The 15,551-nt window shown below is 37.2% G+C and overlaps 1 protein-coding gene across 5 annotated transcripts in view; it reads left to right on the top strand.

Annotated features, from left to right (window-relative positions):
- The window catches only part of CTNNA2 (catenin alpha 2), a 1,143,090-nt gene that overhangs the window by 830,843 nt on the left and 296,696 nt on the right, over nucleotides 1–15,551 (top strand). For all 5 annotated transcript variants that reach the window (XM_045979218.1, XM_045979219.1, XM_045979220.1 and 2 more), the window contains one exon: nucleotides 10,448–10,528. In XM_045979218.1, the coding sequence (XP_045835174.1) occupies nucleotides 10,448–10,528 (81 nt within the window). The remainder of the gene's footprint in view (nucleotides 1–10,447; nucleotides 10,529–15,551) is intronic.

Below are 15,551 nucleotides of genomic sequence, written 5' to 3'. Positions count from 1 at the left end.
TTGGGAAGTAAAGAGAGAACCCAAGGCTTCATAAGCTCTGCTCCTAGAAAATAAAAGACAACGCCAAAAAATTAACAATGAAGTTAATAGCTCTGACTGGTGCTTGCTAGTGGATAAATAAAATAATTCTTCAGTTATTTTGACTGTCCAAATATTATTTTCTTTTAGTCCCTCATAGTGCTAAGGCTTAAACATATCAGGATCTATGTGGTTGTTTTTCAGACAATGCTGGCCTTTTTGAGAGAGCATGAGAGGAAGGCTTATGCCAAGATGGGTTGGTGGTGATGCTGGAAAGGACTGGAGGAGCAGCCTTCATAGGCTTTGGCAAAGACCAAAAGAAGTCAGATTTGATTGGTGGGGTGGGGTGGGGAGGTAATGCTTGGTTCTGAAGTGTGCAGGAAATCTCTTTGAGGGTCCCCTGGCTTGCAGAAAGTGCTCTGTACTCCTAAACCTTGCGTTTCCACTTCCCAATGTTTCCTGGGAAACTTCTTACTTTCGTTTGCTGTAGGGTTGGCCAAGAATAGGATCCCAGATGTTCTCTAGTATGGCCTACTTCTTTGCCCTGGTCAGGGTTTTGCTCCTCTCTTAGAAGCACTATTTCACCAAACCGGTTGTCTTTTGGTATTTAGTGTCCTCAAGCTTATCAACCCTCACCTCCCACTATTTGGAGAGAAGGATTTGATTAAAAGGCATCTACTGGTTATATGTTTCTTGTCCAGGTACATGTATCTTAATTCTGTGCATGTGATTATAGGCTTTGATTTCCATCTTCTTCTTGCTTAGGTGAGATTTTGAACAAGGAAGGAGAATGAGTGTGGAAAGAGAGTTGGCAGCAATATGATTCTACATCGGTGAAGCTACCAATACAGCATCCCTTTCACTCTACCTCTGTACAAAAGTAGTCTTAATGCCAAAGATCCATATCATGAAGTTGTTTCAAGCAGCCAGAATACTAATTACTTCATTTATATTGAATACATATTGTTATATACATATCTATACATGTTTCTAATTTGTTTAGCACCTCTTCTGCTTAAGTCACTACGTAAGAAGTTTCAGGGTTTCAAGGATATATAATTGGCTGACAACTTCCTGTCTGCTATGGACTGTTATGTCTTTCCAAAATTCATATGTTGATGAATACCCCAGTGTGATGATATTTGGAACTAGGGCTTTTAGGAAATAATTAGGTTTACATGAGGTATTAGAGTAGGGTCTTCATGAGAAGATTAGTACCCTTATAAAAAGAGACACAGAGAGCTTGCTGTTCTCTCTCTACCATGTGAGGACATAGTGAAAAGGTAGATGTCTATGACCACCAGGGAGAGCCCTCAGAAGAAACCAAACCTATTGAACATTGATCTTGTAGTTTCCAGCTTCCAGAACTGTGAGACAAAATAAAATTTTGTCCCTTAAACCACCCAGTCTATGGTATCTTGTTATGGCAGCCTGCGCTGACTAATACATTGCCCTTAAGCTCCTATGCCTCCAACTGGAAAGAAGGAACAGATATATGATTATATCATGACAAGTTTCTGAATAAGACAGCATCAAAATGATGCATCTGTGTATTTGTATTTTATCTTTAGAGTGTGATATCTGAAATTCAATTAATGATGTAAGAGATTTGCTTTAGATATCTGAAATTTAATTAACGATGCAAGAGACTTACACAATATATGAGAGTTTCCAGAGTGGAAATTATTCATAAAACACCAAATAAATAGCTATTTTGATGATAAAGATAATGATATAGATGGCTGCAGGCACTCAGAGGAGGATGGGCTCCTGTGAACTGAGAGGTCAGGAATGAGAGATGAAGGAATTACAACACGAACTGGCCCCTGATAAATTGTTAGATGAGGTACAGGGAGGCTAAGGCAAGGGGGCTCTACACAAATAGACTTTCCATGAACTATGGCAACCCTCTTCCCGAGTGTTTTCTGATTTCTGTGAACTCTCAACAACTTGGATGCAGTTATTGACCTCTTTTTGGGAAGTTAGAAAATGCCAGACTCTAGGGATCCTTTAGGTGTTGATAGCTTTAGCTGTAACTGAGTGGTTGGGGCATATGCACTTAAAGGGGAAGTTCAAATTCCACTGAAATTTAAATGATTTATTTAGTGTGTGTATATATGTGTTTTTATATGTGTATAAAATCAATGGAAGTTTGCATTTTGCCTTTGCTACTTTCATCTCAACTGTAAAGATAAAATGGCATTTTTTAGCAGTTTTCCCAGTTCATAGTCTCTTACAGGTTTTGAAGGAATGTGTGGTTAATTAACCCAAGGTTGGGAGCTGGAGGGGGGGCGGTGCAGAATGTGGGGCTTTGATGAAAAATGTCTTCTGTGGAGGGTTGGCTGGCAGATAATCACTGAGGACTACACTTGTGTTGATACAGTAAGTAAAGGAGAAAGAATTATAACATTACACAGGTGTCAGCCACTTCCTAGGTTTTGAGCAGAAAATTGTGAAATAGGTGAAATTTATTTTTAGGGCCCTGATATTTTCCAAATCGTATATCCCTTGCATACCTTCTTCCTGTCCACAGGTGCCTACTGGGAGCACCCATTTTTCTATACATGAACAGATATTTCTGGGGCAGTTCTTAGGAGTTTCATACTAAGTTTTCTGGGAGAAAACTCAGACATTCATCACCCACCAAAGCTCGGACTATATTCTGCAACCACATGAAAACCTAATAAAAAACGCAGGATGGTAAATTGTTAATGTCTGCATCCTTTGGCACAGTACCTGGTTGAAGGATATGGTCAAAAGAGGGGAAGATCTTCAAGGGTTAGATTAGTTTAAAAATACTTCCTAGAGGAGGAAGATTTTGAGCTGGTTTTGGAAGAATGGGCAAAATTTAATTAGACAAATGGTTGAAGAGAGAGTGGCCCCTTTCTTCCAGGCACTAATATGAGACAAAAAGTTTGTGAATCATTGAAAAAGAACAAAATAATTAGAGAGATGGGCTATTATAAGAAGGAAATCTGACTATGAAAATTTAAAATATAGGTCTAAGAGTTTAGTAGAAAGTAAGGATCTAGTAAGAATTAAATAGGAACTGAGGGATTGACCCTCTGAAGTAAAAGCTTGGTTTCAACAGGCTATACTGAGGATTATGAGGGAGGGAAATCAACAAAGGTGTTAGTATGGTGTTAGAGACCTATGCTGGGATGGGTGAGTTCCAAGGACAGAAGGATTTGAGAGAAGCAAAGGCCTGAGTTCTCAGGGAGTGCTCTAGGCTGTGTCCATAGTGGACCTTGCCAGGTTCTTCCCCTTCTACCATCCTGCCTTCAAATTATTTTGGTCTGGTATTTTAAGGTTTCTGATTTAGTCAGGATTTTTTTGGTTGTAGCTGAGAGAAACCCAAAATAAAGAAACATGAGGGGAATTGGTTCACTCATCTCAGCAGGAAATCCATTGATAGATACTTTGGCTTTAGGTGCAGCTGGATTCAGAAGCCCATGTGTTTCATTCATTGATTTAATATAATTTATTGAATGCCTATTATGTGCCAGGCACAGGTGCCAAGCATATAATGATAAACAAAATAAAGATTATCTTCATGAAGTGTTACTTTACAAGTTAGTATATAAGGGAAAGTATAAATGTATGTAATAGAAAATATGTTCAATGTGTGTGCTAATAATGCTGGGCCAATAAACAGGGTCTGGCCCTCTTGATATTCTTACCTTATATATTCATGATTCTTTCCTTGAGCACTGACAAGATCTCAGAGAAGTGTCAGATACATTTTTTGACCTGACATGTTGTGTTTAGTCATGTTGTGATTAGTTTTTTCCCTTTCTACCTTTATCTACCCCTCCACCCAACCCCATTCATCACAGGTTCCAGGAAAGCTGGATTGTGATGTGGTCAAAATATCCTGATCCTGGGTTTGATTTGTGGCCACTGCTACACTTTTATCCATTCTAGAGAGATATCACTCATTTCTCTTCCAAGAGAATGTCCGTAGCTAGTGAAAGGGAAATGTTTAGAAATATCTGCATTCTCATACTGTGATTTACACATAATATAAAGGTATTATGAAATGCTCAAGGTTCCATAAATAATGGTATTATTTTTAATAAGAATATGGTTCCTATATTCAGGGTTTGAGGATAGATGGGCAGCCCTCCAAATACAATGGGATGACTGCTGGATCAATAGCTCATTTTTTTTTCCTCCCTCCTGTTGTCTAAATTATAGGTTTAAATGACAGGAAAATGTTTTGGAGGTAAAGTGCATGGTACATTATTGCTTTCTGCCATTCTGATGATTTTGACTGCCACTTCTTTCAAATAACAACAGTTTGAAGACTGAGCATTTGATTAGCTCTCTACACATTCAATATATTAGAATCATAGCTATATGATATTTTGAAGATTTCTCATACATTCAATCAAGTTGGCAGAAACCTTTAGAAAAGGAAAAGAGTGATCAATATCTACCTTCTCATAGCCATTTCCCACATTAATAGCGTGCCCTGAAACTCACGTAAAACCATGGATCTGGAGGAAGCACTGAGATGGTAGTTTATATTCCTAAGGCTTCTGTGAGAGACCACTTGTACTGAATTACGTGTTTAGGGTGGGATGAGGAATGGCCTTTAAGTAAATTCTTAATTTCAGAAATTTAGAAATGAATATTCCTTTTTTTTGTTTTATAAATTAGGAAGTTGGTATGAGTTGTATGATATTCAGCATATAATATAAGTATATTGCACACCTCTTCAGTATTTCAGAAGTGGTGATGGATATTAGTATAGTAAAAAAGAAAAAGAAGGGAAAAGAAGACCCTTATCTAAAAGAGAGAGCATTTTATTTCTCAAAGGGACAAATATTAACAAGTTACTGAACTAAAATATTGACTTGTTCTTGAAGACTAATTGCGAAAAATCAAAATTTCTATTAATGGCCCCAATCCTGTTCTGTAGACTTGAATGGAAATATGAACGTCTCCTTGACAGCATCTGATACTTTGGCAAACTGGACTTGAGTTCAGAGCCAGAGAATGGGAGAATAAAGGATCCCCTATAAAAATCCAAATCAGGAAATTCATTCTCTTTTCCTTCCATTAGTTCAAACCATGGATCTACTCCAAATGTGTTTTGTAAAATAGAGCCCACATTCTAAAACAAATAAAGTTTAATTATCATGCACCTTCCTAGCACAACAGATGGCAACTAGGAAAGTCGCCTGTAGCAATGTGAAAGAAGACTCCCGCCTGTCTTCTTCTTTTTTTTAATAACAGTATTTATTAAATGGCTATCTCTACTGCAGACTCATTCTCTGCAGGTGAAGATAAAGAAGGCAAGTGGGGAGCTGTCTGAGAAAGGCACACAAGATCTGTAGACAAAACGTGACAAAGGAAATATATATATATATAATATATATAATATAAATATAACTTTTTCTATTTTTAATTTTTTTTGGTAACTTTTGAGCAGAAATACGTGAAACTCTATAAAATCACAGAATCTTAGAATTTTAGAGATGGAAGATGGTTTAGACATGCAGTGGAAAATCCCTGGACTGGGAGGACTGAGGTCCTGGTCCTACACTAAGTAATGAGGTGACCAAAATCAGTCCATCTCTCTGGACCTTGTCTTCAGCTTTAGAGGAATCCATGGGATGGCGAAAGAGAGGAAACTACCTCTGCTGGGTTGGGGACTGTGCTAACTCTTACAAATTCTTTTTCTCTTAATGTTCATGGCAATCCCACAGAAAAAACATTATCTACATTTTAGAGTTGAGAAAGCCCCAACTGACTGTTACCCTCCTCCCCACCCCCCAGCCCTCTCTACAGTGCTATGAGAGCTTCCCAGTAATGAGGGGTATATTCTTTGGCTTTCCCATTTCCTGGTTCTATAACTTGTCTTTGGCCCCTCCTTTGGACAGATGATAAGTGGAAGGTCTAGAGAAGTTGCCAGATCACTTAGATAGCTTTTGGCAGAGAGTGGTTTCAAATGGTTTTTGTTTTCTTCTCTTTAGCAAAGTCAGGGAATAACTGAATGACTGACTTAAGACAACACATTTTTGTTTTAATATTAAGCAATGATGTCAAACTGAACACTTAGGTCTCCTTTCACTTCAGTTTGTTAAAGTATTTTTAGTTTGTAGAGCTTGGAGGGTGAGGGAGATAGAACTGGGTGGGGTGTCTAGTTGATTCCCTGTGAACTAGAATTTGCTACATATGACCAAATCCTTAGTTCTTTAACAAATATATCCAAGAACCTATTATGGAAAAGACATTTATCTGGAGTTTCAGCCCCTTATTTTACCTCTTAGAAATATCTCAGATTGTTATCTGTTTAAAATGAATGGTCCCAAATATTCTTAAAGAGAACTTTTCCTTTAGGAATTCTCGTTTTGGCAAAATTTTCATTCATATTTTATCTGCATGAGTAAAGAAAGCAGAAGTCCAGGTAACCCAAAAATAGCTTCTACATAGTTTCCAAATCAATTCTCTCATTTTTTTTTTCCCACAGCAAAAATACTTTTCTAATTACTCTGAGTACTGTTAATGCCTTTTATTTTTTCCAGCACATTGACATCGTGATTGATTGTCCTGATAACCTTGTGAAAAGAGGGTATATATTATGCTATCCATTGTGTTCATGAGAAAACTCAGACATAAAAAATATGGGCAAATTGTTAGTCCAAGATCACAGAGCCTACTAATGCATGAATGCCACTAGGAGACAATACTTTTTTTTTTTTTTTTTTTTTTTTTGTCTCTCTCAGTGATTGGCTTCCTGTCCAATTTAAGCTGATACTTTAAAAGTATTTCCACATGCCAACCTAATAGAACCCAGAAAAGCATGAAGTAATGATTTGCTGAGTTAATCTGAGCATTAAGGATTTACTACCATTATTCTTGCACACATACCTTATTTAAAGAAATTAGAGCTGACAAAGGGCCAATACATTAAAATCTTCAGCCAGTGGCCAGAGTTTCCAAAGTTCTAGTCCTTGGTTTACCATTATCTAGCCTTTCTAAATAGTGAGAACAATATGGCACCCGAGTCATCTGCATTTTTTTAGTTGTCTTTAGCCAAAGACTTGGAAGCCGAAGAAACCCAGGATTGTAAATATTACACAGCAGGATCCTGACAACACAGTGACATGGAATGCTTTTGTCACCAGAGATCCTCTGAATTTGCAGATCAAAATATAATTGGCAGTAATGACACTATAAAGAAGCTCTTATAAAAGTAGCTTATCTCTCCAGTTCATCAAGCCTGTCCCTTCACAGCATAGAGAAGAGCCTGCACCATTCCCACTGTCTTCTTAGAATCCACCTTGCTGTTTCTTGACTGGATGACTTTATTTTTGCCACCCTGTCCTCCCTTCAAGTACCTCCCTCTTTCCTATTCAGATCTTACCCAGGACTTAATGTGTAGCTAAATTCCCCCACTCTGTGAGATTATTTGACTTCCCAAATGCAATATCTCCCTCTTTTGAGCAACCAATTCAACCTGTTAGAACATTAGTCTCTTTGTAGTTGTAAGTATTCTTAATTTCATATTCTGGTTTACTCTCCTGAATTAGGAGCTCCGTGAGCATGAGGATTATAGATCTCACTTTTTGTGAGTTTCTCACAGTGACAAAAATGATGTTTCACATCCAATGAACTATGCTTTGCAGTTACAGAGTATTGATCCCAAATAGGATACAGAATCCCATGTTGCCCTTCTTTTCACAGAACGAGGCAATGGGGTCTTCCCACATGTAATAACCCCAATTACAATCTTGAGCATCACTATTACCTCTTCGGGAAAGGTTGCCTGATCTAGCACATAATAATACAGGACACTCAGTTTAATTTGAATTGTAGGTAAACAGTGATTTATTCTCTTTTTAGTATACATGCATTCCTCAATTTTCTTTCTTTCTTTTTTTAGTTTTTATTTAAATACCGGTTAGTGAACATATAGTTTGATATTAGTTTCGAGTATACGATATAGTAGTACTATATTGTACTTCTGTACATCATCCAGTGCTCATCACGACAAGTGCATTCCTTCATCCCAATTCCCAATTTTCTTAAATTTAAAATTAAGAAATATCTGACCTACATGACTCACTTCACTTGCATTTACCCTTGTCCTTGCCCTGTGGGGTCCTGTTTTTATTTAAAATTTTGGTATTTGTTCAGTGTGAATTTTTGGCATTAACTTTGAAAATATTGCATTAAAATATTATATATTACTGAATTCTTTGGGGCCCCCTTAAATGTCTTCTCTGAGGCCAGTGCCTTATTGTCCTCTCCCTAATCCCAGGCCTGTTCTGGTTTTATTTTCTCACTTCTCAAATGGCAATGATGAATGGCAGTGGCAGGAAGAAATGATTCCACTGTCTAACACTTAGTATTTTTTTTATAATCATTTTATATATTCACACTGTCTTGATTTTTTGCTTTTTGATCCAGTTTCCTTCTCTCATAGCTGCATTTTAAACCAACTTGTAACTGTTAGTTTTTCAAAATAAGTTTTTATTACTCTCATAAATGGAAAGAACATAGGAAATCTGGTTCTCAGAATGATCATGGGCTAGACCTTCTCATATGTTAATGGTGGACATCCTGTTTGCAAGGAGAAAACTAAAGACGAAAGCAGCAGCTTTGACTGCTACACTTACCGCATGCCTGAATATGGAGACAGGGCGCCAAAGTCACACTTGCTGTGTAATTATCTTCCCTCCCCAGATAATGTAGCACATTGTGCTTCTCCATACACTTTTCTTTTCTTGGAGCTATTTGTACACTGATATTTTAACTTTGTAAAATGTTACCACTTTGTTTTGAGCTCTCTCTACTTATATACTTCAGTGTATACACATGAAGAGGTCAGAATATGAGTTTAGGGAGTGGAAAAGATATGGGATTTATAAGATTTTAGATGGTTAAAAATATACAGACATATAATTTAGTTTCGGTTTTTAAATAAAAACTATATAGGATTATACATCAGACATTTGTTCAGAAACGTAGTTAATTAAGCAAGTTATAGGAAAAAAATGACTGTTTTAAATCTAGTTGTAAGTAGACGTGTTGTGTATATATCAGCTTTATGTATCCAGGATCTTGTCATTGGAAGAGAATATTTAGAAATCTCTTGAATGGTAATTTCTATGGATCCTCAAAACACACTGTCTGGTTATCATTTCATCAAATATACAAATTACTATAGATACCTACATGACTCTGTAGAGACTTGAATATGGAATAAGAATTGACTCACCAGTAGGACCATAAATAAATAGATCTGTAGGGTGTTTGACTAAAGGATAGATAATTTAATAGATTTGACAAAGCTTTTGAAAAGAATTTTCTCTTACAGGGAAAACACTTTCATACATAAAGTTATGTAGAGCTTTCCATCCATGGGAATTTTGTTTTTCCTGATGTGGTTTTAAAAAGATAATGGAGCTTCTATTTTGTTTGGTTTAATTGTTTTATCATAGCCATAAAAAAAAAAGGAAGGGAGTGAGGAAGGGAGAAAAAGAAAGAAAGAAAGAAAAAGAAAGAAAAGAAAGGAGGAAAGAAAGGTGGGAAGAAAGAAAGGAGGAAGGCAGGAGGAAGTGGGGAAGGAAGGAAGAGGGGGAGAAGGAAGAGGGAGCAGGGAGGGAGGGAGGAAAGAAGGGAAAAGAAAGAGAGAGAGGGAAGGAGGGAGGAAGGAAGGGAGAAAGAAAAAAGGGAAAGAGAAAAAGAAACTATTCAGTGAAACTTCCAAACTCTGAAGTCAATAATTTATTAAAGAAGACATTGTTGGATTTTTCATTTGTTTGTTTTGCCTTACCTCTGCTTCTTAGAATCCTAAGAGACATTTTCCTTATGATTTCAAGCTGTGGGTTCCTTAGTGTTTCGCATCCCAGTGCATGACAGAAAAGAGATTCCAAACAATGTATTTTGTAGTAAAGCATCTCTTCCGACTTTGATACAGAAGTTACAATATGGCCTAGGATGTATTGGTATGAAATTCCGAATTCTGGTGATTTATTTAAAATGTTTTCTAATTTAGTTTTTTTATCATCTCAATCATTTTCTATTCAGAACTGTGCTTACATAAGAGAGCAGCAAAAACCGTTTGTATTTGAAGGCAAAAGCAAACATCCTGTGTTTACTTAATTGATGAATGTCTGGAGTGGGAAGAAAACATACTTACATGAAGTTGAATATGGACATATGTGTAAACCATCCTGAGAATGTATTGTTTTTCAGCAATTCAAATTTTTATTTCAGAGAAAACTAACTTTAGAGTTTAGAAAACCAACACATAATAGCTGTTTATTGAATTTCCTCTCCCCCCCCTCTCTCTCTGTCTTTCTTTCTCGCTTGGATTCTTCCAGTCAAGTGTGTTTTTGAATTTTTTTTTTAAATTTTAATGTCTCTAACATGGAATTTTCTAAACCAGAGATTGTTTCTCTTCTCTTAATAGACTGGAAGAAAAGAAAAAGGAGATCCTCTAAACATTGCAATTGATAAGATGACCAAGAAAACAAGAGACCTAAGGAGACAGGTACTGTTTTTGTTTTTATTTTACGTGCCTGATACTGAGTGGTGGTTTTCAAGAATGTCCTTTTCCAGGGTGCCTTCTAAGAGCTGACATTCAGGTTGCTATTCTTCATAGCACCTACGTATACACAGAAGCATTTCATCAACAAGGTAGAGTCTGCTGAGCAGACAGATGTGACAGCCTCAAGAGGTATGATGAAAACACCCTCTGAAGAGGAAGCTTGCTCACTGCCCAGAAACAATCTTCCCAGGTAGAGACTTGATGAATTCACTACCTTCCACATCTATTTTTCAGTTTTCCAGATGCAGGTATACAAAGAGCCAGTCTCTGATTCCTGCTGGTTCGTTCTTTCCACAACTCCGAAGGCCTTAAATGAATAAACAAAAATGCTGATAGCTAATGAGAAACACAACTCTTAATCTGATGGGCTAATTAAGGTCTCTAACCCTGTGTATTTCCTTTAGGGATCCAAGTCACCAAGGGAATGTTTGCTGATCAGATGGTTGTTTGGGAAACTGAGGACTGAAACAAGGAAAGTTAGTTGGATGATTTGAATGGCTAATGGTATCATTACTCTGACAGGTCTATTTTTGGGGATGAAAAAAATCTCTGGCTGGGGCTCCATTTTATCTTGAAGGTGCTATATCAACATTGGTAACCGTATTGTCTTGTAACCTTTATTTTATTTGTTTCCATAGTGAGCTCTACTTTCTTTGGTAGTGTTCTTTCTAGAAGAGTTATACCATCCATTAAGTTGCAATAAAATCCCCTCTTGATTTCTGCCTGAGAGGCATCCTGTCTCCTACTGGTAGCTTTTGCATATATCCATCTCTTTCATTAAGTGTTGATTGTGTTAGTCAGCTAGAACCGGTCACTTCCCTGAGACAGCAACAACCTTACTTTGTGTAGCTGGAAAACCTAGGCTGACATGACTGCATCTTGCCCTCACTACTCTTACATGTCAAGTACAGACAGGATTAGCAAGGTGCCTATGCAAGAATGACCAAGAAGGAAGTTAGAAGTGGTTTGAATGAGAGGAAGACACCCCTTCTAATTATTACTGCGAAGCTTCTGGGCTCCCTTTGGTTTATCACCTGTAGGTTGTAGGCATGCTTGAGCTACTGTCCTCCAGAAAAATCATAATTAGTTCTGGAATATGAAGACTCATTTACCCAGCTAACAAGTTCTTGTAGGGGAAACATTTCAGTTCATTTCATTTCAAATGACATTTCAAAAACATTTCAAATGTAGCTTCTCATTTTCCCTTAAAATGAGAGGGAGAATAAAATGATGTCCTATACCAAATGGATATTTGGCCAGATCTATCTCTTTGCCCTCTTAAACCATCTCTTCAATCAAATACCCATCTGATATGAAATTATATGGGTGGTAGGAATTGGGACATTGAATCAGGTGTCCAGAGACCAGGGTTTTATGTCTAGGTCTACCACTGAACTGGCTGTGTAACTATGGATCTACCATCTCTTGGTCTTTGTTTCTTATATATGAAAGTAGGAAGCCAACCAAATCTGTAAGCTCTCTCTAAGCTGTATAAGACTGAATAACCCCCAAAGAAATCTGCACTTATTTCCTATGCCACAGGTCCTAATGCTTGATAATCACAGATTTTGAAGCAGTGGGAATACATCTTCTTTAGACCCCTTCTTTGGCTAGGTGGTAAAACAGGCAAAATTCATGAAATGAATATTCTCAACTCTCAATCTCTTGGTTTTAGTAGAGACCATTCTGTTACATTTAGGAACCGGCAACCTCATCGCTCTGAGCTTATGGATCTATCATAGCGACTTTTTAAGTCTTATTAGGAAGGAATGGATAAAGTGGTTTTTACTCTGGTGTTAAAAATTTCTCAGGAAAGGGTTTACTCTTTCTAACTGAGGATAGTGGCAAAATTTGTAGATGAAATTTATGGTAAAAGTTGAAATGTTTTGGTGACAAGTTCTTCCTTGGAGGGCTTCTTTTAGGATGGCAGGGGAAGGAGTATATCATCCTTTGAAATCATTCCATGCATAAAAGAATTAATTTTCTGCTCACCTTTCCCAAAGATCGAGAAGAAGGATAAAGAGAATTATTTCATGATATTAAGATCCAAAAGTTATGGCATAATTTCACACCACATCCCCAAATTTGGTTCAAACATCTTTCTCTTTCCCAATTTGCCTTTCTAGAACTAAGATGGTTCCCATCTGTCAGTTCCATCCCTGTCCATATGTTGAGATATTTTTGTCTTTCTTTCCATCTCTTCTGTTTCTCCATGTACACCTGTAGTGGTACAGAAGCTTCTCTGATCTAAACAGAAGCTACCTAGCATTTACCCAAATGGAACTTGCAACAACTCTGATTAGCTTGGCTCAGGTGGACCTGCATTTTCAATTTGGGTAGCTAGTTAATTGGATTATCAAGGTTTCGTCTGAGTATCTGATAGCAGTAAGCTATTGTGGCCCAGTGAATGCTAGTGGTTCAAATGAATGCATTTCTGTGACTGAAACACTTTCTGTTCTTTACATTATTGACAATCCTTTTTAGAAGACATTTTAAATGGGAGCCTTCCAGTGTCCATGTTCACTTCCCTGTACACATGTAATCCTGTATATAATATTTAGAGCAATCAAATCACAATGGGAAAAAAAAGCTGAAAGCAAAGAAAAACATTTCTAGTGACTTTCCTCAAGTTTCTACTCTCAGTTTCTTGCTTCTTCCTCATAGCTGTAAGGTTGGGTAATATCCTTCTGAAGGGTGACCCTGGTCAAGCAAAGTTCTGGTCACCAAATTAAAAAGAAATAAAGTCAATCATGATCATTATCTTGGACTTCCCTAATTGTTTAAAAAAAAGACTTAAATTCATAGATAACTGAAAAAAATCAAGAATAATTGAACAAAAAGGATTTCTGTTTCAGTAGTATTTTCAAGTAAGTGGGTCCCCTTTCTCTAGACAGTATATCTCAAAGAAATGGGGAGTCATAAATTATGAAAAAGGTTGCAGGAACCCCAGGGTGTTATTTAAAATTGATTGGCTTAGAAATGTCTTGCCAATTAAACCCATGAGAGTGGGCAGTAGTAGAGCAGAATCCTCTTAAGAGTATTTTGTTTGGAATTAAAAATGGATTTAGGGGAATATAACTGCCAGCTTTAAGCATTATGTTTTAATTTTAGAGTTGCGGGCACAGTATGCCCGTGTCTGAGCTATTGTCACTGCTGTGATTCTGGAATCAGACCATTATAAAAACAAAAGCTTTTGGCTGACTCCCCACCTGGTACCTAGTAGCCCACGTGGTCTACCCATCCCTTAAGAGAGGACCCAGTCTGAGGCTGCCAGCTGCTCTTCAATGTCCTCCTTGTATGTGCCACCTGTGAACTATTCTAGGCATGGTCTCTTGATTTTCTCTAAGCTTACAGGATGCTGGTCTGTTCTGGTTATTATTTGGTCCTGGTATTAATTTTTGTTTTTTCAAGTTGATAAGCAAATCAGGACCCAAATATTTCCCTATGAGAAGCTAATAAATAATAATCATAACAAGTTAGGGTGTTGCTAAACTTAGCAACTCTCTCATTCCCCAAACTAATCAAGGACCTAATTCTTATCCCTTCACCCTTAATAGCCATCACAATAATTCCAGCAATGAGATTCAGTAAGTGTCAACTTAACAAAAGTGTCAGTTTTGCTATTACAATCAAAACACTTTCAAACAAAAATCACATATAGAATGCTTTTACATCGGGATGAACACTTAAGAGAATAGATTATATAACAAAGGACTTAAAAACAAACAAGCAAACAAAAAATGTTATCGGGTGGTATGTTTAAAGGTGTATTATTCAAGACACTGTCTCCACTGAGAACTTATATAAGAAATATGACTAAAGGTGGGCAGTAATCAGCAGTAGCTTCTGAAATCACTGCCCACGAAATGAAAACTAAACTCTGACAGGTATTGAGTCTGTAAAACATGTCAAGCCCTCTTCTAAGTTCTCTCCATGAATGGATCACATTTAATCCTCATACCAGCTCTATGAGATAGAAGAGATGTCATCATGCCCATTTTACAGATGAGGACATGAAATGAAGTAATGTACCCATGGCCTCATGGAGTATGGATATATATAAAGGTTTCAGCCTAGGTGGTTTGGCTATAGGGTCTTTGCTCATTACCCTTCCCCATTCTGCCCCTCCATCGAACCAGCATATGCAGTTGGGTCACCCATATACCAATCTACTCTGGGGGGATGCAGTTGGGAAAGAAGGAAGGTTTGCATGAATATATAGAGGTGCCTTATGATTTCCAGCAGCACTTTTACTACTCTCAAGGTTTGGGATGGGTGACACGTACTTACTAGAGACAGAAAAAAAAATTCTGTGGTGAATGTCAAAAAAATGGTTCTAAGTTGTGTTGTGATATTGTCTCTCAGGTTTCCAGCTGTTATGGTTCACTGGGTCCTCTTTTTTAAAAAGTGCTATTATGTTTAGGTAGCTGGCTTCTCAAAGTGTGAATTATAGATTTTGCAAAAAACATTTACAGAAAAAAGGAATTTTAAGGCATTCAATTCTTTTTCTCACATCTGCTCATGATGGGGCCAATTATTTTTAGAGTCATTGTAAGATAACATTTAAAATCATTTATTTCCAGACTTAAATCTGTTTTTCCTCATAAGGACACGAGGCTATCTATATAGCTACAATAAAAATAAAATGAAATAAAATATTGATTTCTTCCAAATGTTAAGGTTTGTATTCTTCACACTGAAAACCTATGTCAGATCTAATAATCCCTAGAGTTTGTTTCCTAGGTCAGATTGTCTTGCTGCTGTAGAAATATGGAGACCAGATAATGATCATACAGTGATTGGGACTTGAAATACAGAATATAAATAGCTCAGAGACAGACAGAGACAACTTGCATCAGGACCACCAAAGATCAGAATCAAAAAGGCAAGGAGGAGAATGACAGAGGTAGCAGAGGGCCCAAGAGTGCTGTGAAAGGTCATCCTTTGGACATGCCTCTTGAAAATG

The sequence above is a fragment of the Meles meles genome, chromosome 15 (genome assembly GCF_922984935.1).
Source record: "Meles meles chromosome 15, mMelMel3.1 paternal haplotype, whole genome shotgun sequence".
In the NCBI taxonomy this organism is placed as follows: domain Eukaryota; kingdom Metazoa; phylum Chordata; class Mammalia; order Carnivora; family Mustelidae; genus Meles; species Meles meles.
Note: the sequence above shows the minus strand (reverse complement) of the source record. Positions and strands in the feature narration are given on the sequence as shown.